Consider the following 27,717-nt stretch of genomic DNA (forward strand, 5'->3'; position numbering starts at 1 on the left):
AAAATGCAAGCTTTAATGCAACAAAAAAAGCAGGTTTGTGGATATAAAGGGGAAAAATACATTTTGGAATGTACATCATGTTATATATTGTGTATTTTGTGCAAACAAGCAGCAATAGTTCCCGGTGTATGACAATCGAACTGTACAGGAGAACGGACATAAGACGAGGAAGATTTTTTCTGTGTGTGGCATAAATACACTTGAAAAGAACCCTGGGCACTTTTTCGTTTTTTTAAGCATTATGAATATGAACACACAACATGGTTGGTTTGTCAACAACACAACACAACCACTCTCAGAACACATGAAGATCAGTAATTATAATGATGCATGTCTTCTGGTAAACATTTAACCAGGGGTCTATTATTAATAACAGCACTATACATATTTTTTGTGTTGCTAAATCACAAAGTGCATCTGGTGATTTGAGCATGTGATATTGTTTCTCTGAACAACACATGAACTTTTATGGTTTAGAGAAATTACCACGGCTGATTTTTAAATGAACAGTGCAATGATATTAAAAAAATGACATTTTGTTTACAATCTAAAAAGCATATCAAGTGATGTTCCTTGCATAATATGGGTGATTCAAGAGACTTAATTGCATTATAAGAACATTGTACCAACCACAGTTGTGCACATCACAGTCAATAGCAAAGCAGCACATATATTGTTGCATATTTTATGAATATTCCTGACATCACTTTTAAACAGGCCAAATATTATTGATACTAGCCCACCATAGTGAGATTTGTTTTGGGGGTTTTGTCTATTTGTTGTGCAGATATATAAATTCAATAGTAGTTTGGAATCACATTACTTGCATTCTTATTATGCATGCCAATGCTTTGAAGAGTTCCCTTTTTAATCATCTGAACATTCAGATTTTTCAACATACAGTAGAAACACGAATGTTTTCCCTAATGTCTAGCAGTTTTTGAGTCAAAGGTGAAGAACTGCATAACTTTCAACCGAGAATTACATTTCTGTCGTCATTTACTCACACTCGTGTTGTTCCAAATCACTCTGATTTTCTTCCATGGAGCACAAAAGGTGATTTCTTTTTTACATAATAAAAGTGAATGAGAAAGAGGTGTATTCATTTTTTTATATTACAATATTTTATATGCTAAATATATTAATATATATTTACATTGCTTATCTTCCTTTTCTCTGAGACTCTTAACAACATAATTAATGGCAAAATTTTAGATTTAAGAGTTAAAGCAACCAGGAAGATTTTGATCTTTTCCTCCCACAATGTCTTTGTATGGCTTGGAACCTGTTTATTGTTACAAGACTCTTTAATTACATAGACAAGAAAAGGCCAGGCTATTCTTCAAGAAAATTCCATTTTACATCCCACAGAAGAAAGAAATCCTTATTGGTTTGAGACAACCTGAGGCTAAATGACAGAATTTGTATTTCTGGAAAAGCTATTCCTTTATACTGCAAAACCAAAGAACCACGATCAGGGTACGGAGTCTGTTGTTCTGTCCAAGGTGAGGGTGTCACAAATGGAGCCACAACAACACAACTGCAATGCAATATGAGGGTCCCATTTGGCACAAGGGGGCGGCAGCTTTAAGGAATAAGTGCAAGTATTTATTTTTAGAGATGAAGTGCTATTGTAGATAACGGTATACTTTAAAACAATGGTTCCCAGAGTCTGCCACCACAATGTGGCCATCTGAGGTCAGAGCCAGTCCTTGTGGGCCATACAGAGGGTCTGCGGAGGTGTTGATATAGGACAGGAAGGACCCACTGCTGTCAAACACCTGGAGTCCCACAGAAAAGTGTGATGATAGGAAGATGTTAAATCTTTTATCTGACATGTGTACTGCAAGTGATCACATTGTTAAACATATTTAATTAATCTAAGCCTGCATTACCTGTATCCGGCTGTTGCCCCAGTCAGCCACTATAATATTGCCGTTAGCATCTACTGCCACACCTGTCGGTGCATTAAACTGCCCATTTCCTTCGCCATTTGACCCAAACTTCAGTAGGAACTCACCCTCTGGACTGAACACCTGCGATTTGATGACATAATCTGCATTAACTCATCAGTATTTAAAAAGACTTATGTTTTTGATTAACTTTGAACAGATATGAACAAACTGTTATTCAAAAAGTAACCACAGTTGGGGCTACATAATTTAGACAGGACATGACCTTTGAGGAACATAACATGGCAATATATTAGAATAGGTGTTTTACCTTTACAGAATGATTATGAAAATCGGTCACAATGATTTCATTATTTTGATTCACTGCGGCAAAGTGTGGACCTATGAAAAGGAAAGATAAAGAGTTGAACATTCAGCATTTGGTAACCTCAAGGCCTCGTCACATTAACCCACCCAATATGGCATTTCTGAAATGCGGCTTTGCCTTTCAGTTGAAAAACTGACTAATGGGAACACTATTTTAGATGCATGAACTGACAGATAAAGCACGTGGTTATTAGATTAATGCTGCCTTCATGCTGTGACACTGTCACTCAAAGACATGTTTTATACCGCTCAATATATGAAGATGGTTTTATATCTATATATTTGAGTTTTAATGGTTTTACATGTTGTCTTGGCCATTTTAATCCTCTTAATCATTTTAATGTGTGGATGTCTTTAAATCACATGACAGGCAGACCCATGAACATTTAATCACATGACAGGAATCAGGAAGTAGACCAGTATAAAGCAAGCAGCATGACAAACAAACAGGGTCATTGACCAAACACTGAACACACTGGATGGTGGAGTTGTTTTATGGACTTACCATTCCAGTATCTCACACATCTTGGATTATCACTTTCTTTGGATTGTATGTACACCGGTGGACAGTGTTGCCAATTTATCTACTTTGTAGCTAGACTTAGCGATGTCCCTGCCCCTTTTGAGACTTTTGTCAAAAGTTTAGGGACAAATATAGCAACTTCTTGGACAAACCTTATCCAAGTTCTCATCTTGCCCACTGATCTACATTCATCTTTATATAGATCAGTGAATTTGCCATTGTGATGTCATCTAGTGACATTTAGCTACCAGTTTTAGCTACTTTCAATTGAAAGCAGTTGTTGTCAATCTGCCGTGTGGACACTTTTACCTTGGAAGTTCAACCCACTAGGATTATTAAGGACTGTTTTAGGGTACGATTCAAATGGGCAATCTGCTTTTAACAGCCTAAGTTATTCTAGTTTTATTGTGTTGTTTTAAGTTCCTTGTGCATTGTGTAAATACAATATTTATGCAGTCTACTTTTGTCATTTGTCTCATCTTTTTAAAAACACTTATTTTACCTCACACTGTATAATCTGACCCCTTTTATTTATTGTAACAACTTCCGATAAGGCTGATCGTTACAATGTGCTTTCGGAAATTTTCTACTTCACATTTCTGAAGTCTAATTACGATTTTATCACATTCAAGTGCTTTGCTGTTGGAAAGAACAGGAGTCGTGGAGGCCATTCATGTCTGAAAGAATATGAATCATCGAAGATATTCTTGCCTATTTTTTGGGAAAACCTTATTAAAGCTAAAATGTACAGAAGATATTTAGTCAATATCCAACATATTTTGAATAAAACATAGCCCTAAAGTATACTTTTTACATAGTAAAATAGCTTGCTAATTTTTTTAGTTTAAATAAATACTATATCCCCTGTGTGAAATGCATACAAATGCATCAAATAGTTATTCATATATGTAAATTGCAAAATATAGATGTTTTGGGAAAAACTAAACTTAAGTCAATACAACAATGTTTTTTTTTCAGTATTTCTGATCAAATAAATGTATAGCTTGATTAGCATAAGAGACTTCTTTCAAAAACATTAAAAACTGTAATGTGTCCAAACTTTTGACCAGTACTGTATGTACATATTAATCAAACTTTATCTAAGGTAATCTATTTTTTGTTTGTTGAGGATGTTATTATAGCTGTGATAAAATTATTATTATTATTATGATTATTTTTCAGTAATTTATTCACAGTTCCTGAATACCACTTCAGTAAATGAACATCAGTGCTTTTATACATTTTTTTCCCCTACCTGGGTATGGGCAGGATTTCTCCCTCCCATTTAACCAATATTAACTATGATATTGTCATATTATTAATATTAATAAATATGATTTTAGCCTACGTATTGTATTGCTACCTTAAATAGCCTATACAAAAGCACAATTTAGAAGTTACACACATCTGAGGTACTTTTTTTGAAACATAAAAAAATGGTCTAGTGCGTTTGCTTTTTGAATTTGAATACAAAGTTCTTTGTTTTTACTTTTGTAGCTGTTTTGCTAGTCAGCTCTCGACGTGATTTACTGTCATCAAATCATTTACATTTACTGTACGCGCAAATTCAAAGCGTCGCGTCTGGGCGCATCAGCGCTCGCATAATAAATTGGTGAATGATCTGTCCAGAAACAACCCTGATCGACAGTACAAGTTTATTTTTAGAATACATTGCAATCACTCCAAAATAAAAGACGACAACAACTCACACACCTGCATTATGAGCTGAGCTTCTTTGCGTGCCTATTTAGTCGTTTGCTTCAGCAGCTGAAGGATGTGTTAGTTACGCAAACATTCAGAAGGTGGGGCCCGCTTTGAAACGGCAACATTAACTGGTTTAATTGCAGGTGAGTGACAATTCAACAATATCCAGTGAACAATGAGGCTAGTATTTTGCTGTCCATGGACTGGCCTATAGGGAATTTTACGGTTTTGGAGGCCCCTCCTCAAAGCTAGAGGCCCAGCTCTCGACGTGATTTACTGTCATCAAATAATTTACATTTACTGTACGCGCAAATTCAAAGTGTCGCGTCTGGGCGCATCAGCGCTCGCGCTCGCATAATAAATTGGTGAATGATCTGTCCAGAAACAACCCTGATCGACAGTACAAGTTTATTTTTAGAATACATTGCAATCACTCCAAAATAAAAGACGACAACAACTCACACACCTGCATTATGAGCTGAGCTTCTTTGCGTGCCTATTTAGTCGTTTGCTTCAGCAGCTGAAGGATGTGTTAGTTACGCAAACATTCAGAAGTTGGGGCCCGCTTTGAAACGGCAACATTAACTGGTTTAATTGCAGGTGAGTGACAATTCAACAATATCCAGTGAACAATGAGGCTAGTATTTTGCTGTCCATGGACTGGCCTATAGGGAATTTTACGGTTTTGGAGGCCCCTCCTCAAAGCTAGAGGCCCTAGGCAATCACCTGCTCTGGGTGTTCTGACGATTTGTGCTACCCTGTCAGATTTTGCTACCTCCCATTAAAACAGATGGTAGCATAATTCGATAGCGAAAAGTGCTACCTATCAGATTTTGCTTCCAGCATGATATTAATAAGGTGTGAGGCTTTATTAACATGTACACCTACCCCAACCCTAAACCTACCCTTACAGTAGGATAAATACAGTGTTGGTAGCATAATCTGATAGGTAGCATTATTTGCCAGAACACCGGCCCTGCTCCTCTGTCATGTTTAAAGTTTATGGCCTGGCCAACTCAGAAACTCGGCTATCAAAATGATCTCAGTCTCCCAGTCATAAATTGTACATGATTTTACAATTCATGTCCAATTTCCAATTAGAAAACCTGTATTTATGATAATTTTGATAGCATGTGAGGGCTGCATAAATGTCAGTATGTAACCCAGGTAAGTACCTGCAAACTGCTTGTCACTGTTGCCTCGGTTTCCAAACTTAGATACAAGTTTTCCATTGGGCTGGAAAATGAAGACGCAGCAGGATTTATTGTCAACCACAATGATGTGGCCATTTCTATCAACCGCTACACCCTTAGGACCCATGAGCTTCCCTGAGCCAATTTTAGTCTGCAAAAAAACACAGAGAACAGAAAGAGAACAAATTTACCACAATTCAGTCTACTGAAAGAATTTTCAGTGTTTTTGATGCAAAGTATTTGGTAAAAAGAAATAATTTGCCATAAATTCTAGCACCATAAACATAAAAACTTGCAGATGCAGATACCTTAAACTTGCCATCACAGGAGAAAATGCTGACCCATTTGTTATCATAGTCAGCAATGATGATGTCACCATTAGGGTGCACAGCAACACCAGTTGGCCGTTGAAGTTGTCCTGGTGATCGGCCCCTCACTCCAAAACGACTCTTAAATAGTCCATCATTTGAAAATATCTATAAATAAAACAATTTATTTTCTTACAGATGTTTCATCTAAATTCAATAAGCAATAAGCAATCTGCAGAATGATGGTAAAAGACTGGATTTATTAAATTAAACAGGTGCAGCATTTTATACCTGAACACACTGATTATTACTATCCGCTATCAGGACCTTGCCAATAGAAGAAGCAGCAACTCCCTGCAGATTGGTGAATTCACCCTTATTTCTGCCTTTAGTTCCTTTGGGACAAAAAATACATATACATGTCTTATATATTGCATATTTTACTTATATACATACACATGCACACATACAAATATAAATCATAATGGTCACACTTTATTTTGAGGTTCAATTCTCGCTATTAAAAAACCATTAACTATGCTTTTTGCCTCAATAGACTCCTAATCTGCTGCTTATTAATAGTTAGTAAGGTAGAATAAATATATTTTTTGACTGACAAAGACCTTGTTTGGGTCAAAACATTGCAATATATTAAAGTTTTACAAGAGCAGATAACTGTAAAACAGTGTGCCCTTTTTTTTGTTTTTGATTAGGTGTTACAAAAGCGATGTGTGTTCATCATACCAATTCGAAACATGAGGTCATCTTCAATTGGGTTTTCTTTCCGTTTGCCCGTGCTGTACATGCTGGCGGGGCGCTTGATGGCAAGCTGTTTCACATGGCTACTTCCTGGAGATTTGAGACGTTTCTTGCCTCCGTCTGCAGTCAGGGAGATGTCTGTCAATTTTCTGGCACGTATGCTGAACGGGCTGCCCCTAATATGCTGATCGTAGAGCTTTAGCGAGAGCGTGAAGCGGCCCTCACACGGGACCGTGTATACAAACTCATAAGTGCCATTTTTATGATCTGTGACTTCACCTTCCCCCACTACGGTGCCATCAGAGGCAGAAAGATCAGCTATTAGCAGAGCATTTCCTGTCCGGCACAATCCTCCATCTCTGTCTTTTGTTGTTATGGTCACAGAAGTAGGCTGCCCCACGATACAATGCCTCAGGCCTTCACCGGTGGCAACAGTTTCTGCAGCAACAGCATTGGTGGTTATTATAACACCAAGGTTGTGGATGGATTTGCGAAGACCGTCGGTCTCCACCAAGAAGTCAAGCTGGCTGTTCTCCTCTGGCCGAAGTGGGAGCTCCTGACTTGCCAGCTCATCAAGACGCTCACTCATCTGCTTCTTGACCAATAGGACTTCAGCTTCCGAGCCGTGATTAAGAGCCTGCTCTGTGAAACTGCAGCTGCTGCGAATGCCCTCCTGCCCCTGCAGCAATGAATCCAGCTGGGCTTGTAACACCTGCAGTGACACATTAGTGATATATTCATAAACATACATGTATAAACACTTACACACACTGAAGCACACAGATAAGATTAATATTCTTTATTTTTTCTAGATCCCTAATCAAATGCAACAAATTTGTGTAATACACAAAAAGTATTATATATATATATATATATATATATATTATTAATTGAACATATATTAGTTATCCATGCAAAATCATAGCAGAAAAATATAGAGCATTTTCTACCTTATGCTTATCCTTCTATGGCGCTAACAATGCCAAGGTTATGGGTTGTTCAAATCCCAGGGAAAGCAAGTAAGACCTGTAATCTGAAAAAAAATAAAAATGTGTACCTTGAATGCAGTGTAAGTTGCTTTGGATAAAAGCGTCTGCTAAATGCATAACATTTAGTCATCATAGAAACAAAGATAACGTCTCTAGGTTACGTATGTAACCATGGTTCCCCGAGGGAACGAGACGCTGCGTCTCTTTGCCATACTCCCTGCATCCCTCCAGGCACTACTTCATCGAAGCTAACTTGCGCTCTGCCGGATGCGCTTTTATACTTCCTGGCGCTCACGTCACCCCGCTCGTGACGTCTCGCTGCTCCATTGGACTGATTTTACACATGCTTCAGAACGCGGTCACGCAGGGGCGTTCCCAAAGCGAATTTGAGACGTTGCATTGCTGCCTATGCAGAGTCAGAGAGCTCTCGGATTTCATCAGAATATCTTCATTTGAGTTCCGAAGATAAAAGAAGGTCTTATGGGTTTGGAACGACATTGAGGGTGCGTGATTAATGACAGAATTTAATTTTTTTGGTGAACTATCCCTTTAAATCCTTTGTATAGAAGGTAAAGCACAAGATGCTGGAACATTCTCAAATTATGCTGGACAACATGACGTTCAGGTTTTCTATAAAACTCCTTGATATACTTGATTTAACATGCTGTGAATTTTGCAAAAGGAGGGCATAACTAAAACAAAAAATCTGTTATGCTGACAATATAATTTGTAGAAACTCTACTTTAGTTTACAGAAGCCAATACTACATAGTAATTATTTATATAAAGTATAGAGCATATATCTACTAAAACAAAATACTTAATAAATATTAAATTACTGCAATAAATATTTAATTTACAATATAGTAATGTATACATTTAATACATTATATATTATACACAATTTATATAATTTATTTATATTAATTTTTATATTAGAATGATTTCTGAAGAATTATTTGATACTAAAGACTGGAGTAATGACTGCTGAAAATTCAGCTCTGCCATCACAAAAATACAAAACAGTTTACAAAAATACAAAATACAAAACAGTTAAATAGTAATACTATTTCACAATATTACTGTTTTTACTGTATTTTTTATCAAATGAATGCAGCCTTGGTGAGCTATAAGATTTTCAAAAACATAAAAAAAAAAAAAAAGTACAGTCAGCTCTAAATGAACAATAATTCCTGACATGCATCTATCAGAGAAAAAAGGGGTCTGATACATCAGTCATCACAGAATGACAGTGACACTGGTTAAGGACCAAATGCACTAAAAGCATTGACAGATCCATGCTTTGATAAATCAATGATCCACACACAAATAACACCACTTACATCTGGAGTATATGTTCAATCATTAACCACAACCATCATAAAAACATCACATGAGAAAAAACTTGACACAAGCAGTTTGATTCTCAAACGCTAAAAACAAAACTCCATAAAGAAAACTGAATCCAGAATCCTACCTCACCTCAACTTGTTTATCACAGTCCTCTTCCATTACAAAGCCTCAAACTATGTGTGCCTGTTAGCGACTAGCTGTGCTGCCTTTGTTTACTTTGTGTTTAAGGGCTCAGGTGATTTTGTAGTTGGTCTGGTTCTCCCAGATGAATCATTCCCATGTGACGCACTGCCAGCTGCCAGGACTGATGTCAGACCCTCACAGAAGCATATGCTACAGTTATTGATTGGTTTAATCATTCATCACAGCAAGACAGTGCGAATGATACCAGAGGAGCCAGGATGGATGGGTGTAAAATAGTGCAGGAAATAAAGTCTGGTCTGCTTTGCAACTTGTTCCAGTCAAGAACTGCTTAATTAGACAGGCATATAAAACAGCCACTCACAATTCACTAGATTTTATGCAACGTTTAGGGGTAGTTAAATCTGAATCTGTTGATACTATAACCAAAGAAATAATCTGACAATGTGTAGAATTAAGGCTAATGTTGAAAACAAAACAAAATGCTGAATATCTTGCTAAATATTTGAGGGAAAAGCCGGGTTTCTAATAACAACATTACAAAAGTTATAGCGTCTAGATAAGTGTACTAGCCTTCTGTTTGAGTCCATAGTTGACCTCCAGCTCCATCAGCAGAACACTTTTGCGTACGTTTAGGGTTTTCTGAAGCTCCTCAAAAGTTGTATGAATCACTTCTTCTATTGAACTCTTCTGATTGCTCAGTTGCTGTAGAATATCAGACAAAACCTCCAGCGCAGAGTCAATTTCTGGCAGTCTAAAAAAAAGAGCAAGTTACATATTTTATCTATTTTTATGTTACTTTTCTTTCATTTTTTGCACACTACCAGTCAAACATTTGGACAAATCTACTCTTTCTTTGTCATTTATATCACTACTATTTCCCACATAGTAGAATCATAGTAAAGACATCAAAACTATAAAACAGGGGTGTCCAGTTCTGCATATATTTAAATCATTTAATGCGATTCATAATGTTTTGTACTTGAATTTTACTAATGGTTTTAATTTTTTGTTTTTCACTTTTGCACTTAGTTTTGTCTCACTTATTGTGTACTACACACTTAAGCACATTCTTTTGCTGCACTAAATTAGTGTTTATAATGTAGTTATGCATATAGCTGACATTAAATTTAAAGCAATGACGTGTCAAATTTGAAATTCAACCTTTAATTCTATAATAAAATATTTATACCAGCCATTTTTATGACCTCATATTATCGCTATATGATTTATGTTTGTACTGTGAATATAAATAAATCATATAGATATTAATATGCTGGCCCTGGTTTTAATAATAAAATAATAATAATAGCCAAGATAGCAAGCAACCATTTAAAACAATGAAAGTCAATGTTGATGCGTCAATGCTAACTGCATTGAATTAATATTACAAAGTGGTGTTGGTTTAATATCACTTCTGCACCCGCAATTAATGAAATGAATGAGATTTCAACAGAAAAACAAGGCTCTAAAACAAAGGAACAGAGAAATAATAAAGTAGATGCAACATTGTTCAAATTGTACCAGAGAAGTATGACGTTGTCAGGTGATTCAGCAAACAAGACTTCTGTATAGGATGCATCTGTTTTCTCTTTAATGAGGAAATATCAGTTTGACTACTGAGAAGTGCAGATGCAAAACAAAAATGGGTGTTTCTTAATCGGTAAGAATTTTATACTACAATGGGTGATTAGAACAAATCAGGTAATGCAGTTGAAAATGTCTATTATGTTTGAAAATGCCCCACAGATTGGGTAACACCCACTATAATTCCGCAGAGATATATTTTCATGATGCTGTGGTCATCAACAGCAAATCAATATTTGTTCAATATCCCTGTCTCCACCCATGTGTGCTGTCAGTTTTCATCAAACTTTCAATGTCGATACTTTAAATATTGAAATGTCAACCTCAACCAAGGTGATGGTTTGGATAAAAACTCGACATTATATCAATGTCACCTTGCTATCTGGGATTATTTGGTGTTTAATGGTGCAATGACTAATTCACAAGATTTAAGACCATTGCACACTGAGTCCGAATGTTTCGTCCAAAATTTTCGCACGTTGAAAAATAAAAACGACCTCACGTTGTGTCAATCACGTTTACACACTGCCTCCAAAATTTTCATCCGTCATAAAAAATTCGCATCTGGTTCGATTTTCTGCATTTTTCGCATCCGTAGCAAGCATTTTGAGAGGTGTTTTGACAATTCAATTAATTAATCAAATCAATTAGTACGTATCGTACTGAGTGTGCAAGGTTTCTGCGCATGACGAATTTTTAGGATGATGAATACGAAAAAAAGCATATGAAAATTTCGGACTCAGTGTGCAAGGACCTTTACTGTGTATTCATTTGCTTTTCTCCATTCTGCATACTCAGCCCTATTTTTAATGAGAAATTTTGCTGCTTAAACATAAAACAACATAAATTAAAATTCTGTAGCAATGTGTACATGAGCGTATGTTACATGCCTGTTTTTGACGGCGTCCAGCTGCTCCTGTAGCGAGGCTTTGTGCTGTTCTAGAACATCCTTGAGTGGGACGGTGGCGTGTTCTGCATGTTCGGCACTAGTACACTCCTCACACATGGCTGTCTCACATGGTGGACAGTAGAACTCCATTAGCTGATGACAAGAAAGGGAGAACTGAATATCATACTGAATATGAATGCCCTTATAAATTATATTATTATGTTCTCCCTTTGCAAAAGCTGGACGGAAAGCAACTTGCCTGGAGGAAAATACTTCTAACATACAGTACCATACAGTGAGGCGTCTGTACACTACAAATTTTTGAAAGTTTTTTTATGCTGTGCTGCTGTGTAATTCTTACATTTCCTCCATGATTGGGACAGGAGAGTGGTTGTCCAGTGGCCACTCCGTTGATAGCGTCAGTGCAGTCCTCACTGAGGTTAGTGTCTGGGCTCCTCTTTAGCACCTCCATCAGGTTGGTGATGAAGAAATTACTCTGAAGTGCCGCCACACCCTTCTCCGGCAGGATGGAGGTCTGACGGCACACGGGGCAAGACAGAGTCAGACTGTGGGCAGGAATGTAGTTCTGCAGACACCTGGAGAAACAGGAACAGGTTACTGAAAAAACAACTTTGGTGGCAGTGCCTGGCTATCACAACAAATACATATTAATTTGTGTACTAATGTAAGTGTTTGTGTGATAAATCAAACATTGAGCTGTCAAAAACAGACATTGTGACCAACTTTTCTTCTCTATTGTGACATACTGTATATCTGAGCAAAACGGCTTATCAAGCAGGAAAAAAAAAATGCAGGGCAGGAATTGATCTTGTCCATCGGGAATTGACTGGATCATAGACGTTTGGTGACACTGCAAACTAAATGGATGATTGTAACATGGGGCAAAATAAATATGCTAGGGCTATTCAAACAAAGCAGCCTGACTGGGTAAACAATATAAACAAACATAAAATACTTTTGGAAATATTTATATTATATAAATATATATATATAATATATATATTTATAATTTACAGCATTGTCATATCAAAGTAAAGGTTAATGTGGTTTATGCATATTACACTTATACTGTAAGAAGACAAATTAAAACTTAATAATAATAATAAATCTTACAATTATGCATACCTTGCACAGCATAAACAGGTTTATCATCTTTTAAAATAGAAAACGCTTACAGTATCTTTCTTTAATGTCCATGTATTTGTTTCAGTACGTCCTAGGACAAATTTTTACATTATTTCTTGTTTTAGTGTCTGCCTTCTTGTTTGTTTCTCTTTTATGGACAAGTCTGATTGCCATCAAGTGTCAGCAATAATGACTACTAATCACTCCCCTGTCATTATTGGCCAATGAGAGGAAGTGTAATGGGATAAATGCTGGGTGATAAGGTGAGCTGCAGCTTTGAAGTAATATACTGTAGTGCTTCCTCCTGCATTAACAAATTTGTCAGTTTTGAGCTTATGTAATGTTAATTTTGCATATTGTTGTTGCATATAAGTTGTGCTCTTCATATTATAAAGCTGTCTAATCAGTACAATCACCTTTACAATAATGTAAAGGTTAATGTAATAATGTCATTTACACTCAGCTAACAAAACAAATATTTAATAATTGTAAATAATTTGAGCAATAAAATAAAAAAAAATTAATTGAGCAATATAATGTAGTACCAAAAATTACATACCTTTCACAGAAGGTGTGAAGACAGGGAAGGACCTTGGGATTGTTGTAGCGATCCAGACAGATGCTGCAAATCAGGAACTGTTTGTCGATCTGACGCACCACAGGACTTGGGAGGGTAGAAGCTTCAGTTGCCATCCTAACACTCTGTCAAAGACCTCCCACACTCCTTCAGCCCTGACCCTGTGGAGAGGATACTGGAGTTAATACAAACAGATGAAAAAATAAAAATAAAAATGAGATGCGATGTTTTTCCTGGGAAGGCCCACAAGGTGTAGCTGTTTCTTTTGTGTGAAAACACACTGCATTAATTCATACAAACAAGGTGCTAGAGGCAGCAGTAAATATCACGTTACAACACTGGAATCCCAGTTCTCACGAAATCTTGAGTTTTTAACCATTACAAGGCAGATTAATAATTAAAGCATGGTGTATTGACTTATGTCTGTGTTAATGTGAGCAGTAAATCCAAATGAATAATCTAAAGGGTAAAACATCAGCCATGACTCAGATGAACAGTATGATAAGATGATAATAGAGTGCTATAGGGAGGGATGACATATTTTTGTAAGCCAAAAGCCTGAAAAGGGTTTTAGCACTTCTAGTTCCATCGCCTTGAAGTCAATGGGTTTTTGAATTCATCTTTGGTTAAATGCCTGAAATACGATCTGTGGTTAACACAAGCAAACACAAGATATTTTCACAGTTTATTTTACAATATATCAGTAAAACCTACTCTAATTATTTTTTTAAAGATTTTGCTTTTCTTGAAAAAGCCGTTTGCTAACAAGTACTTAAATGGGACTATAGAGTTTGAGTAGAGTATGAGCATGTACCCCATTTTGGAAATGTTTAATGCTTTTTGATGCATTTTCCACTTTTTTCACAGCTGTATTTTAAGGACCCTTTAAATAATGCTTGGTTACTTTGTTGCCTTATTGCCAGTGTAACAACCTTAAACTATCACCAGTTTTGCAAATATCCATTTTCAGAGTTTTTAAGAGCACACAATGTCAGAACAGATACAGCCATTGCAGTAAATATTTAATTAGGCATTTAAAAGCTGTCTGTTTTAATGCACACATTGCACAAAGCCAAGCAGAAGAACGTTCCAGATGTCCTCAGTGCTGAGCAGAGCAGAATCATGCATCTGCGAGTCCATCCACTGACCACAAAGTGCTCAGTGAAAGTAGAACTCTAAATACAGGCTTCTGGACAATATCTATCTAACAGACTGGAAAAGACAGTCTGGTGTGGCATATGAAAGCTCATAAAGAGAAAATATACGGGCTTGTCTGCATTGGATGCCATATAAAGTAATAATTTTAGAGTGAAACATAAATCTCTTACATATTGGGAAACCTATTCAAGTCTAATATTCATATTTCCCATGAGCTGATTCGTTACAATACCCTATATTTACCTACATTTAGCTTGTATTTTGGTCTCAGAATTCAAACAAGTTTTCTTTTGTGAAGGTTATCGTGATGAGCAAAATGTGTAAGAGTCAGTTTTATTGGTCACAGAGCTTATTTTCTGCGATAATCCAAAAGCCAATTAAAAACTCTTATTAAGAAATGTTATTATTATTAATATAGGCTATATATGTGTCCAAGTAAATTAAATTTGATAATACTTTAGAAATTAAATCCATTGTTTTACAATTTTATACTGTGAAGTATGAAAAATTAATAGAGCCTGTTCATTTTGAGGTTTGATTTACATTACATTAGATTTGATTTAGATTATAAATATTACATTTAACAGTGTTATTGAATGATTAGTGCTTTTAAAGTTTGACTTTAAGTGAACCCTATGGCAAGGGTAATCTAAATAAACTATCACCAGTTTTGCAAATATCCATTTTCAGAGTTTTTAAGAGCACACAATGTCAGAACAGATACAGCCATTGCAGTAAATATTTAATTAGGCATTTAAAAGCTGTCTGTTTTAATGCACACATTGCACAAAGCCAAGCAGAAGAACGTTCCAGATGTCCTCAGTGCTGAGCAGAGCAGAATCATGCATCTGCGAGTCCATCCACTGACCACAAAGTGCTCAGTGAAAGTAGAACTCTAAATACAGGCTTCTGGACAATATCTATCTAACAGACTGGAAAAGACAGTCTGGTGTGGCATATGAAAGCTCATAAAGAGAAAATATACGGGCTTGTCTGCATTGGATGCCATATAAAGTAATAATTTTAGAGTGAAACATAAATCTCTTACATATTGGGAAACCTATTCAAGTCTAACAAAGCAACATACTCTTATTGTGGATAGATTGTAAACACTGGAAAAAAACAACTTTCCCATAAAAATTCAGTCAAATTAAAGGGATAGTTCAACCAAAATTGAAAACTCTGTCATCATTTATTCACCCTCAAGTTATTCCAAACCTGAATGAGTTTCTTTCTTCTGTTGAACACAAAAGATCTTTGGGGCAAAAATACAATGGAAGTCAATGACTACCAGCAATTGTTTGCTCACCAACATTCTTCAAAAATAGTACTTTGCACACCCGAATCTGTAGTATGTGCGTCGAGTAAACGTTCAAAATAAACCAAAACAATGTAACCAACATTCTTCAAAATATCTTCTTTTATGTTCAACAAAACAAAAGAAATTTGTACAGGTTTGGAACAACACTTTACCTTATCAAGAACACAACTACAGTAATAAAAACAAGTTCTAAAATTTGATCTTTAATGACAAACAGACAGCTTGTCTCATCCAGTCCATTCTCAGTGGTGAGGAAAATTGAGACTTCATGCTATAAGATTAAAATGCTTCAGGTTACCACAATACCAGCATGGTTCCACTCAAACCCATTTGTTCTGTAATTGCTATCATTTCCTGTGGGGAGTAGATCAATCCTGGTTTTTTTTTTCTTTGTGTTTTTTTCCTTTTATGTTGCTCTGCCTCCAGCACTGTATCTTGATCATAAGCTCTTCTTCTTATCAGTAACACTGCTTTTTAAGCATAGCTACTGTGTGAGCGTCTTGTCCTTGTAAACCAGTTCTACTTAATTCCTAATTCCAATACTAAATGTCAAAGTTGTGCAAAGTCATTGGTACTGAAGGGCACTGCTCCGTACCAGGGTTGTTACTATTTAACTAAAACTAAAAGCATTACAATTCAAATTGTTTCGGTAATTGAAACAAAGCTGAAATAAAATAAAATATAAATATTAGATGAAAACATTAAATATACACTTAACTGTACTAAAACTACAAAGGAAATAAACATTAATTAACAGCTACAGAAATATTTAATAAAAAAATATAAAAGCACATAAGTAAAAACTACTCAAACTTAAACAAAAAATGTAATAAAAAAACGGACAGTATATAATATTATATAACAGTATACTAAAACAGTTCTGTATTATGTAAATACACTGTGACATTCAAAAAACATTCTCCTCAGCTAAAACTAAACTGCAACTAGCTTGTTCTGTACTTCTGTAAAATTCTGACATGAGACAGAAGAATGCACTTTAACGCATGAACACACATTTACACATCAACAACGCCTATTTATTATTTATAAACCTGACATGCAGTTGCAATAAGGAAATAGAGAGGAAGTAGTACATCATTGATAACATCAGAAGAACTAATGATAAGTGTAAGTTGTGAGAGCATCTGTCAGACATTGTGATGTTCCTGACTGTGCTATTTACATATCATACAACTGTATATATTACACCTGAAAATCAGCTGAAAAAAAAATGGCTAGGGAGACACCGGCTTTAGAGATGAAACAAGCAATTTATGAGAAAACATCCACAAACTGCCATCTGAGATTTGATTCAAAGAAAGTGCAGATTAGCTTGCAATGTAGGGCATGTCACAAATACTGTAGATCAGTAAGATGGAAAGAAGCAGGACACATCCACAGTGCTGAAGTGGATCCCTTAAGGGCATCATCCACCCCCTCGTTCTGAGATTCACCGAAACCATATCACCATAGCAACACTGAGAGACGGAAAGAGGCCGTGAACATCTGAACCAGAGCATAAGGGGGTGTTCAACAGAAGTGAATTAACTCCCATACACTGCTGCTTATATGACAATGATAACATATTCTAATATGCTTGTGTACTGTATGTATATATGCTTATCCTGCTCCCAGATTGATCTGATTTGTCTATTGTTTTAGAATTGACACCGATTTGATAGCCCTTTTCAATTATTTCTTAATTTGACATGGTGTCAAATGGCAGAGCTCATGGTGGAAGATGCTGAAAAAACAATGAGACATGGGGCATTTGGCAAAAATGTCTCTGTTTCGCATTCATATACCAACAATAAAAAAATAGCACAGATGGAAAAAATCTGAAAAACTAAGAATTGAGATAACAAGGCTGTGAGTTCAAATGGGAACGCATGTGAGATTTTGAAGAAATGTGAGATATTAGCAAATTAAAAACAAATTTTAACTTGTATTGCTTGTGTTGCTAAATTATTTTCAAGAAAAAAAAGTGTTATACAAAAAAAAACTTACTAGATACACTATATCTGTCCCTATGCTAAACACAGAAAAATAGCAAATTAATTCATGGGTGTACAATTTCTTGATTGTTGAAATAAAAATATTAAGACATTTACACAAATGACTGATGTTACATCATTTTTAAATATGTAACTTAACTACTTTACAATTTTAGCAATGTAAAGTGATAGGTTCATGAAATGACAGCAGTTGAATGTTATTTTTGATAAATAAAAAAATATATAAATCAATAAGAAAATAAATTGCACACACATATTTCCAGTCATTTACCATTGTAGATAGCCTATATATGTGAACCTGGACCACAAAACCAGTCATAAGGGTCAATTTCTTTTAAACTTACCTTTATACATCATCTGAAAGCTAAATAAATAAGATTTCCGTCGATGTAAGGTTTGTTAGGATAGGATAATATTTGGCTGAGATACAACTATTTGAAAATCTGGAATCTGGCAAAAAAAAAAAAATTTCTAAATATTGAGAAAATCGCCTTTAAATTTGTGCAAATGATGTCTTTAGAAATGCATATCACTAATCAAAAATTACGTTTTTATATATTTACGGTAGGAAAATGAAATTTACAAAATATCTTCATGGAACATGATCTTTACTTAATATTCTAATGATTTTTGGCATAAAAGAAAAATGGATAATTTTGACCCATACAATGTATTTGTTGGCTATTGCTACAAATAAACCTGTGTGACTTAAGACTGGTTTTGTGGTCCAGGGTCACATATTCCAAATAGTCAGACTCTAAAACAAACAAATTTCCTAGACTCCTAAACCCCTGTCATTTTCCGCATGCCATCCCGGCTTGGTTCTGTTACATAATATTTATATAAGCAAGCCTGGCGCACAATTTCTCTGTCACATGATGAAGACATCTGATTTTACTATTAGACTGATTAACAACAGTAATTTACCCCTAAAGACCACAAAAAGACTAACATTACACACCAGACTAACAGCTCCAGAATTCACAATATAATGCAGTTAGTCTTTAAGTCAACCATAAAGTTGTATCAAGAACTATATATATATCATCTTTAAATTAGCAAAAATAAAGCATTACAGTATCCATCATAAGTTTGTGTCAAAACATTAAGTATCGTCCACAATGACAAAATGTTACCAGCAGCATTGTGAGAGAATCAATGGAGCATCCGCAGTGTATATCAGAAAGAGTTCCACTGAAACCTACCATCAAGCAGTTGTTCTCAAGGCACCATCCCACATTTTGATACCCAGCAATGCTGCATTTCTGTCTGCACTGAGCAGGAAAGATATCTGAGCACCGCTAAGCCAGCAAAAAGATGACAGCTCATTTCAAACTAGCACACAAACTCTCGCTCTTTCTGGATCTTTAATCAGGCCACACCTTTCTTTCGTTCACTCTCGACGTCATTCATAAATTCACCATGTAAACATTCACTTTTCCTCCCTCCCTTTTTCCTCTCACCAACTCTCTCTCTCTCTAAATGCTAACTCACTGCAGTACACTTTGCAAAGCATTGTGGGATTGTGATGTAATTCTGAGTCTTAGAAGAGATGAAGGCGCAGGACCAGTTCTCAGCCAATAGGGCATTAGGAGATTAAACTGAACAATGATGTCTGAGAGAGAGAGAGGGGGAACATGAGAAAGCGCAAGCCAATTAGATACAGCTGCTTTTGTCAGCATGCATTATTAGTGCTGACTCACTGTAAGGTAGTCAGAATTGTGAGAGGGATGCTGTGGGGCTGAACACACACATGCACAATCTAAACTACTACTACTACTACTACTACAAAAAAACAACAACTTTAAAGTATAAAAGCCTTAAAAATATGAATTTGGTAAATAATTGAGAAATGTGATCAAGACCAATTTGAAGGGATGTAAAATGAAAAAAAAAAAAAAAAAACACCCTCATGTCGCTCCAAACATATATACATCATCTTCTTGAGTGGAAGACAAAAATAGATATTTAGCAGAATGTCCAAGCTGTTCTTTTCATACAGTGAAACAGATGGGGACCAGTATCAGTGGTAACCTTTTATTTTCATTGTATGGAAAATAATAGCTTTGTCTCACACACACACACACACACACAATAAATAAAATAAAAAACAGATGTATCAAAGTGTCAAGCAAAAAGAATCTATGTGCACTTATCAAGGAGCATACATAGAGCTCATCAAATATGGTAAACACGGAAACATTGGTCTTGAGCATCAATCGAGCATGAGCTTCCGGAATAGCTTTGTCTCTCTCACACACACACACACACACACACACACACACAATAAATAAAATAAAAAACAGATGTATCAAAGTGTCAAGCAAAAAGAATCTATGTGCACTTATCAAGGAGCATACATAGAGCTCATCAAATATGGTAAACACGGAAACATTGGTCTTGAGCATCAATCGAGCATGAGCTTCCGATTGCCATATTTCATATTTATATGTGGATAAAAGCCTATATTAAATCCATTCATCATATAAATTATGTCTCTTTAGAAGAATTGGTTTAAACCACTTGATTCATATGAATTCTAGTTGCAATGCCTTTATGAACGTTTTGCAGCATCAAAGTTTTGGTTGCACACTGTTAGAAAAAAAACTTTTTTCTGAAAGTGCATGGACTTTCAATTGAGATACAGAAATGTTTTTTTGACGATGTATAAAAGTGTTATGGGTTTTGGAATGACATTAGGGTGAGTAGATGATGACAAATTATAATTTTTGTTAATTACACTTTAACTTAAAATAATTATTGAAATTTTAACACAACTGAAATTTTGCAATCGTTGTTACCCAATGTGTACAATAAAGCAATCAGATATATTGAAATACAACAAAAGCATAAATGGAGAGACATAAATTCATATACTGTTCATATCTGCAAGTAGCATAGTTCTAATTTTCCAGTCACTCAAAAATGATATTTAAAAACTATAATACCAACACCATTTCTGATATCTCAAGTCTATTCTGTTTTTACAAACATTGAGTGCTTGCATAACTGATAGACACATTAACAAAAAACATAAACCTTCATTATCAAAGCAAAAGCAATCATGACACATCAATATAAGACAGCACTATATTACACATTATAATATGTATTGCTCTAAACAGAACTTTCATGGTTGGGTTTACTCACTCTCATTTCTACAGAGAAATCCTAATAGTTTTCTTCAGCATACAGCTAGCAAAGCACTACTGCCAAACATTCAGTTCAGCTCTGCTATGATGTTGTTATCAACAGTCCAGCCCATCACAGGGCTTTCCAGACACTGAGCTCAGCTGTTTTGTTTATGACCTGCCTTGGCAATTGACCACATTAGCTTCACACAGCTGTACTGAACAGTGACCATGGTGATGACCAAGACCCTGACCACATCAGTCCAAACGACAAAAACAAAGCTCCACTTCTTTTAGCTTAATGTAGGGTAGAGTTTTGAGTAAAACTCATACTCGTGCATGTATGAAATCAGGTTTTCCATTGTTAAAAAGCTTTACTGCAAGTATTTAGGCTAAATGTATGTTTGTTTCAAACAAATGTGACCCGTGCTGGTAGTCGGGATGCGCACTGTCTAATTTTGAGCTATACAGGCAAAAGTGAAAAATGTCAGTTTTGGTTGAATTTGAGGTTTTCACAAAAATGAGTTCATTAAGCCCTCTTCGAGCGATCCCAATGCTCCAAATAGTAATTAAACATCTAAAATGTTTGTTATTTGTACGTTTTCTGAGAGGAGTACCTTTTTCTCTGCTCACTTCTGGACGACTGATACTGCTTCTCACCACAAGTTGTAGGTCTATTGTTGCAAAGCGCAGCATTCCAGCTTTGTGAATAATCATATCTAAGTGAAATATGATTTTCAAACCCATGCTGATGAAAAAAAAAAAAAAAGATCGCGCTGACTGACATTTGCAAAGTGCGTGCATACGACGCGCCTCTCTGTCATGTCAGTCCAGGAGGCCATGGCGGAGCAGCCTCCGAGGCCGTGGCTCCAGCCCTATAACTCCCCCCCAAAATACTTGGGGAAGATTATGTGCTCCGAGGCCCTCTGTGGGCCAGACATAGGGACCGTGACCCTCTCTGGGCCTAATTCAGAGCCCTCTTGGGCTAAACTCAGGAACAGTAGCCCTCCGTGGACTAAACTCAGGAACAGGTGCCCTCCTTGGGCTAGGCTTGGAATCTGAGGCCCTCTCTGGGCATGACGTGAGTACAACAGCCCTCTTTGGGCTGGACGTGGAGTCACGGGCCCTCTCAGGGTTAGACTCCGGAACCGCTTTCCTAGAAGCAACAGGAGAAGCAAGCGGCTTGGGAATGGCCTCCGTGGCCATGACAAGAGAAGCCGCCTGCCCCAGACGAGTCTCCATGGACAAGACAAGCGAGCGAGCTCTAGGGGGCGCTCTCGGGCGAGGAAGAGAGTCGTGAGCCATCCATTTCTCCTCATCCTCCTCTTCTGGTTACGGGTGAATAGGGCGGCCGGCAGGCTTGCGTAAGCCGCGGCCGGCGGGCTTGACTGATGAATGGCCGGCAGACTTGACTGAGGATCGGCTGGCAGACTTGACTGATGAGCGGCCGGCGGACTCGCAGTACTCGCGGTGATCCCGCAGAATTCCCACGCTTACTCCATGAAGGGGAGATCTGAGTGGGCTAAGGCGGAAAAACGAGCGGCGACTTCCATGCTGCGGGAAAAAAAACAAGAAAACAAAAGACTTTCAAAACCGAAAAAAACTAAACGAGGAGAAGGGGCGCCGCTTACTGTATAGGTCTGGTATTCTGTCACGGTTGCCTTCTGTGGCAAAACGAAGAACACGGAGATGAGGATAAACTCAAAATAAACAGTTTTTAATCCATAATCCAAAAGGGGTAACACAAGGCAGGGAACACAAGGCAGGCAGAGACACACAAGAACCACAACATCGACGTTAATACCAGACGCTAGATACAGGAAAACACAGGGCTTAAATACTCAAACTAAACAAGATAATTAACAAATACAGGTGGATACTGATGAACTAATAATGAAACAATGAGGACAGGAACAGGAACATAACCAAATATGGGCATAAGGAAACACATGAGGAGCAAAACACACACCAAACACAGAACAGAGTCTGACATAAGTCATATATCATTTTGAAGGTATTTTAATGGAGAATGTGAAAATAAAAAGAAATTTGCTCATTCCGAATTTCCGACTCATTTTGTCAGCACGGGTCACATTTGGCTCTTATTGATCTTCCTAAACATCCAATTCAACAGCATTTACCATACATCCACCAGCTCAAGGAGGAAAATATGTTATAAACTAAAACTATCAACTGAAAGTTCTCTTTTAATTTCATTTTTCATTTGGCACTTTTTTTCATGAGTAAGTGGCACATTTTCAAAACTCAATGTATCCTAACAATAAGGTAATCAAAAGATTTTTTTTTCAAATATTTAAGCATGCTAACAAAAATATAACCTAAATAATAACTAATAATAACTTTAATGGAGACTTTAATGGTTAATCAATAATTAGAATACATAAATATTCTAATATTCTACATAAATATTTCAGCCTCAGACGTCTTGCCCACGGACCGTTGGCTGTTATTGTTGGGACATTTCCACGCCCATAAAACAAAACGTGATTGGTTGCTTTACCTGTCAGTCATATGGCCTCTTGGGCGGGCCTAGACCATTCAAAGCGGCCGAGGTTCCCAGACCTTCTCATCTAAACTACATGTTCAAAACCAATGAATTAATTTTGCAGTCTAACCAATACAGTTTTACCATATACAGTATGAACAGTAGAAAGTGTTTTGTGAGCATTAGCAGTTTGTCAGCATACAGCAGGATAGACTGCATGGGAGAGAAACCAATCAATGACTTTATGTAGAGGCTCATCAGAGAGGTCAAAGAGGCGGGTCTGGAGCCTCTGAAAGAAGTGGGGTGGAAGAGGGCAGCGACTGTTGTATCAGTCAGGAAAAAGGTCAACTCTCAGTTTAGTTGTGCTATAAGAATATGTTATAAAATGAAACATGTGACAGTAAGAATGAACAATATACACTTTTTTTGAGTCCATGTACAGTAGGAACATAACCAAATATGGGCATAAGGAAACACATGAGGAGCAAAACACACACCAAACACAGAACAGAGTCTGACATAAGTCATATATCATTTTGAAGGTATTTTAATGGAGAATGTGAAAATAAAAAGAAATTTGCTCATTCCGAATTTCCGACTCATTTTGTCAGCACGGGTCACATTTGGCTCTTATTGATCTTCCTAAACATCCAATTCAACAGCATTTACCATACATCCACCAGCTCAAGGAGGAAAATATGTTATAAACTAAAACTATCAACTGAAAGTTCTCTTTTAATTTCATTTTTCATTTGGCACTTTTTTTCATGAGTAAGTGGCACATTTTCAAAACTCAATGTATCCTAACAATAAGGTAATCAAAAGATTTTTTTTTCAAATATTTAAGCATGCTAACAAAAATATAACCTAAATAATAACTAATAATAACTTTAATGGAGACTTTAATGGCTAATGAATAATTAGAATGCATAAATATTCTAATATTCTACATAAATATTTCAGCCTCAGACGTCTTGCCCACGGACCGTTGGCTGTTATTGTTGGGACATTTCCACGTCCATAAAACAAAACGTGATTGGTTGCTTTACCTGTCAGTCATATGGCCTCTTGGGCGGGCCTAGACCATTCAAAGCGGCCGAGGTTCCCAGACCTTCTCATCTAAACTACATGTTCAAAACCAAAATAAAAAAAGTATAATTTTTTCATAATGTTTAGTGAAATTATTTGGTAATCTGAGGTGGGATGGGGATTCGGGAAGGGGGGGGGGCAATTAGATTATTTTCCAAAATCGTTCAGCCCTAATCACTAGTAACTATAATTAATAAGTCTGAAGCTTTTATGAGCTCTTAAATAATTGAACGGCTATGTAATATTTGTCACACAGCAGGAGTATTTGCAACTGCAGATTAATGCAATGAAAATTTAGATATAAAAATTTAACATTTAATACACAATAAATACACGCGCACTCACAAACAAGTAAAAGTACAGTTAACGGAAAAGGTTAAAGGAAATGCGCATAGATAGCACACAGACATGTGACCTTTGCCATACATTCACAGCCCATCACAATCCATGTCACACAGGGTTGACTCTTTACATGGCACCTCCTCCACCACTTTCATCAGCACTAATCATCTCATCAGGGCTTTAACCCAGACTCACACACACACACACACACACACACACACACTGCCAGGGCATGTGTGACATCCAACACTAGATACAGGGAGAAACCACTAAACAATACTAAAACATAAATTCTGCTCATTCATCCTGCCATTACTTTACAAGAGGAATGGCAACTTTGCTTATTCAATTCAGGTTAGCCAAATTCATATTTTTAAGAACCAGAAAAAATGTGTGACTATATAGCAGAGAAATCTTTTATCCACAGATTTTGAGACTACGATTTCAGCATGAGGACAGAGGGTAGACACAGATGCACTGCATATCTGTCAATTTCACCATATGCCAATTCAATATTGATTTATGCCGTCAGCCATTAAGTATAAGTAACTGTACAAGATTTGTTACCAATATAATACTGATAGACGGTTCAGGAATGGACAACAATTGTAATAGTGTATGGAGAATAAAACCTTGTTTAGGTACAGCCAATCAAAGAGCCTATGTGATCAAATGTAAGTAGTTCAGTTCCTCCAATTAATTATCAGTAAACTAAACGAAACCAATATTTGTGTACAGCCACAGTACTTGGGCAAATATCCTGTTTTAACTAATGGACATAATGTGACTTCAGCAACAACCTGCATGCCTCAAATTTCATTAAAACAGATTGGTAAGTCTACATTTTGTTCAAAAATACTCTACATACTAAAAATAATTATAGTAAAACCATGAATCATGGTTATCGCTCAAGTGTCAATTTAAATCATGATACTTGGGAGAACAGAACTTTATTTGCAAACAGCCAGAAGTGCAGCACACTAGACACCATGATAAACGAGGAAGAGATTAAACTGTGCAGGAACATCATTTGTTTTTGCATATGTGACAGTTTGTAGCAGATTTATAATAACTTAAATATCATTCTCTTCCAACACAAAACATTAAGTCTACTTTTATGGTCCTTTTTTGGACCTAGTATTTTAAATCACCAACCACTTTAGTGGTTTGGAAAAGAACAGAGAGGATATTTTATCAAATTTCTCCCTTCACGTTTAATCAAAAAATAAAAAATCAATAATAATCACAGGTTGTGCACAGCACAGAAGGTGCATAAATTATGATGAAAAAAAATGTGGGTTAATGATTCCGTTCAGTGTTAAAATTATAGAAAACATTCTGTCTTTAGTGCCACTAAAAATATCATGAGCCACTGCCTTCCTGTATGCAAACCAGGACACTGGGCCAATCAGCTTCCTGAGAAGGCATATCTGCTTGAGTGTGTGCTCTACGGCCCAAGAAGTTAAACTGATCTTGTTTACAATCTGCATTTCCTTTCACAGAGTCATTTTGCTTAAGACAAGCAGTACTACACAATGCTTGTCTAAAATTATGTGTCAATTCAGACAAACTGCTGGCTTGAAAGTATTGCAGCGTTAAAAAAGCTGTTATTACAACTGTGTGTGTGTGTGGCAGCATCTTCAACTGATTATATACATTACAGAGATCATTAAAGTTGCAACCTCTGAGTGAATTACAATAGGCGAGCAAGGATCTCCACCAAGGTCTTGTCTAACTGTCGATATATCAGAGTGGCATATTTTCCTTGAATAGGCGTCAGTGCACAGTCTGCAACTCTTGATAAACTCTTTCCAGACATGCAGGAAGGGAGCAGAGCTGTCACGTTACAATGAATTACCACAAAAGAAAATGGCTCGTGTATAGCAATGTTGATGTATTCTGAAAACGGTAGATCATATGATTCCTAATGTAAATACTATTTACATTAGGAATTACATGGTCTAACATTTTCAGAATGCATTTACTACTATACTAAATAGTGATAAATGGAAATTGTGATTTCTGAAACCGTTGTAGGCTACAGGTGAATTCATGTGACCTGAAGCACCTGAACACACTAGTTGAGCTTCAGTAAAATATATGGTTTTAATAATAACATATTTTAATTATAAAGTCCCTGAAAATTATTTAGAATATTAAAACTGTAGTTGTGCACTAGGCCAAATAAAAGTACCATCAAGTAATTTATCATGTAGCCTATGTATATATATTATCATGACAGACAGACAGATATATTTTAGTGCATATCACCACAAATTTACAACCTGTACGAACCACCTGTACAAATAATTTCTCGTTATGCGTTTTATGAATAAATGTTTAAAAAAAATCTATGAAAAATTCATCTTCTGTGCCATACAAAGTTGAAGAAGCCTGTTGCATGCATCATAATTTATGAAAATATTGTCAAAAACTCACAGCCACAGTGAGTATAAATGCACATGTTCCTGTCATCGCAGAGAGCTGATTACAGCAACACAACGCAAGGAAAATTTCTTTCTCTGCGCCTTCTGTTTTCTCTCTATTGCTGAAAATACTTACGCGATCTCCATGTCTGCACTCCTGCTCAAGACGATGAATTCCACCAAATAAAACCGTCAGATTGTCTCTGTCTGTCCACTCATTTTTCTCTTGATGAAACGTGAGTCACGGATAACAAAACTAACGGTGCCGTCAGCTGCTGTCAA

At 36.4% G+C, this 27,717-nt stretch overlaps 1 protein-coding gene across 6 annotated transcripts; it reads right to left on the minus strand.

The window, feature by feature from the left end:
* Positions 1 to 1,120: 1,120 nt before the first annotated feature.
* Positions 1,121 to 27,667, minus strand: trim2a (tripartite motif containing 2a). 6 transcript variants are annotated; one of them, XM_016559884.1, is made up of 12 exons: positions 27,572 to 27,667; positions 13,430 to 13,608; positions 12,086 to 12,320; positions 11,726 to 11,877; positions 9,822 to 10,002; positions 6,752 to 7,478; positions 6,299 to 6,402; positions 6,008 to 6,175; positions 5,682 to 5,850; positions 2,224 to 2,294; positions 1,896 to 2,036; positions 1,121 to 1,781 (listed from the first exon to the last, which is right to left on the minus strand). In XM_016559884.1, exons 2-12 carry the CDS (start codon positions 13,561 to 13,563, stop codon positions 1,629 to 1,631), a joined length of 2,235 nt encoding a protein of 744 aa, XP_016415370.1. In that variant the 5' UTR covers positions 13,564 to 13,608; positions 27,572 to 27,667; the 3' UTR covers positions 1,121 to 1,628. The 6 variants fall into 6 exon arrangements, with proteins under 6 accessions (XP_016415370.1, XP_016415371.1, XP_016415368.1 ...); XM_016559885.1 differs by lacking the exon at positions 27,572 to 27,667 and adding an exon at positions 21,092 to 21,165; XM_016559882.1 differs by lacking the exon at positions 27,572 to 27,667 and adding an exon at positions 19,147 to 19,404.
* Positions 27,668 to 27,717: the final 50 nt, after the last annotated feature.

The sequence above is a fragment of the Sinocyclocheilus rhinocerous genome, unplaced genomic scaffold, assembly GCF_001515625.1.
Source record: "Sinocyclocheilus rhinocerous isolate Xijiao unplaced genomic scaffold, SAMN03320098_v1.1 scaffold1129, whole genome shotgun sequence".
In the NCBI taxonomy this organism is placed as follows: domain Eukaryota; kingdom Metazoa; phylum Chordata; class Actinopteri; order Cypriniformes; family Cyprinidae; genus Sinocyclocheilus; species Sinocyclocheilus rhinocerous.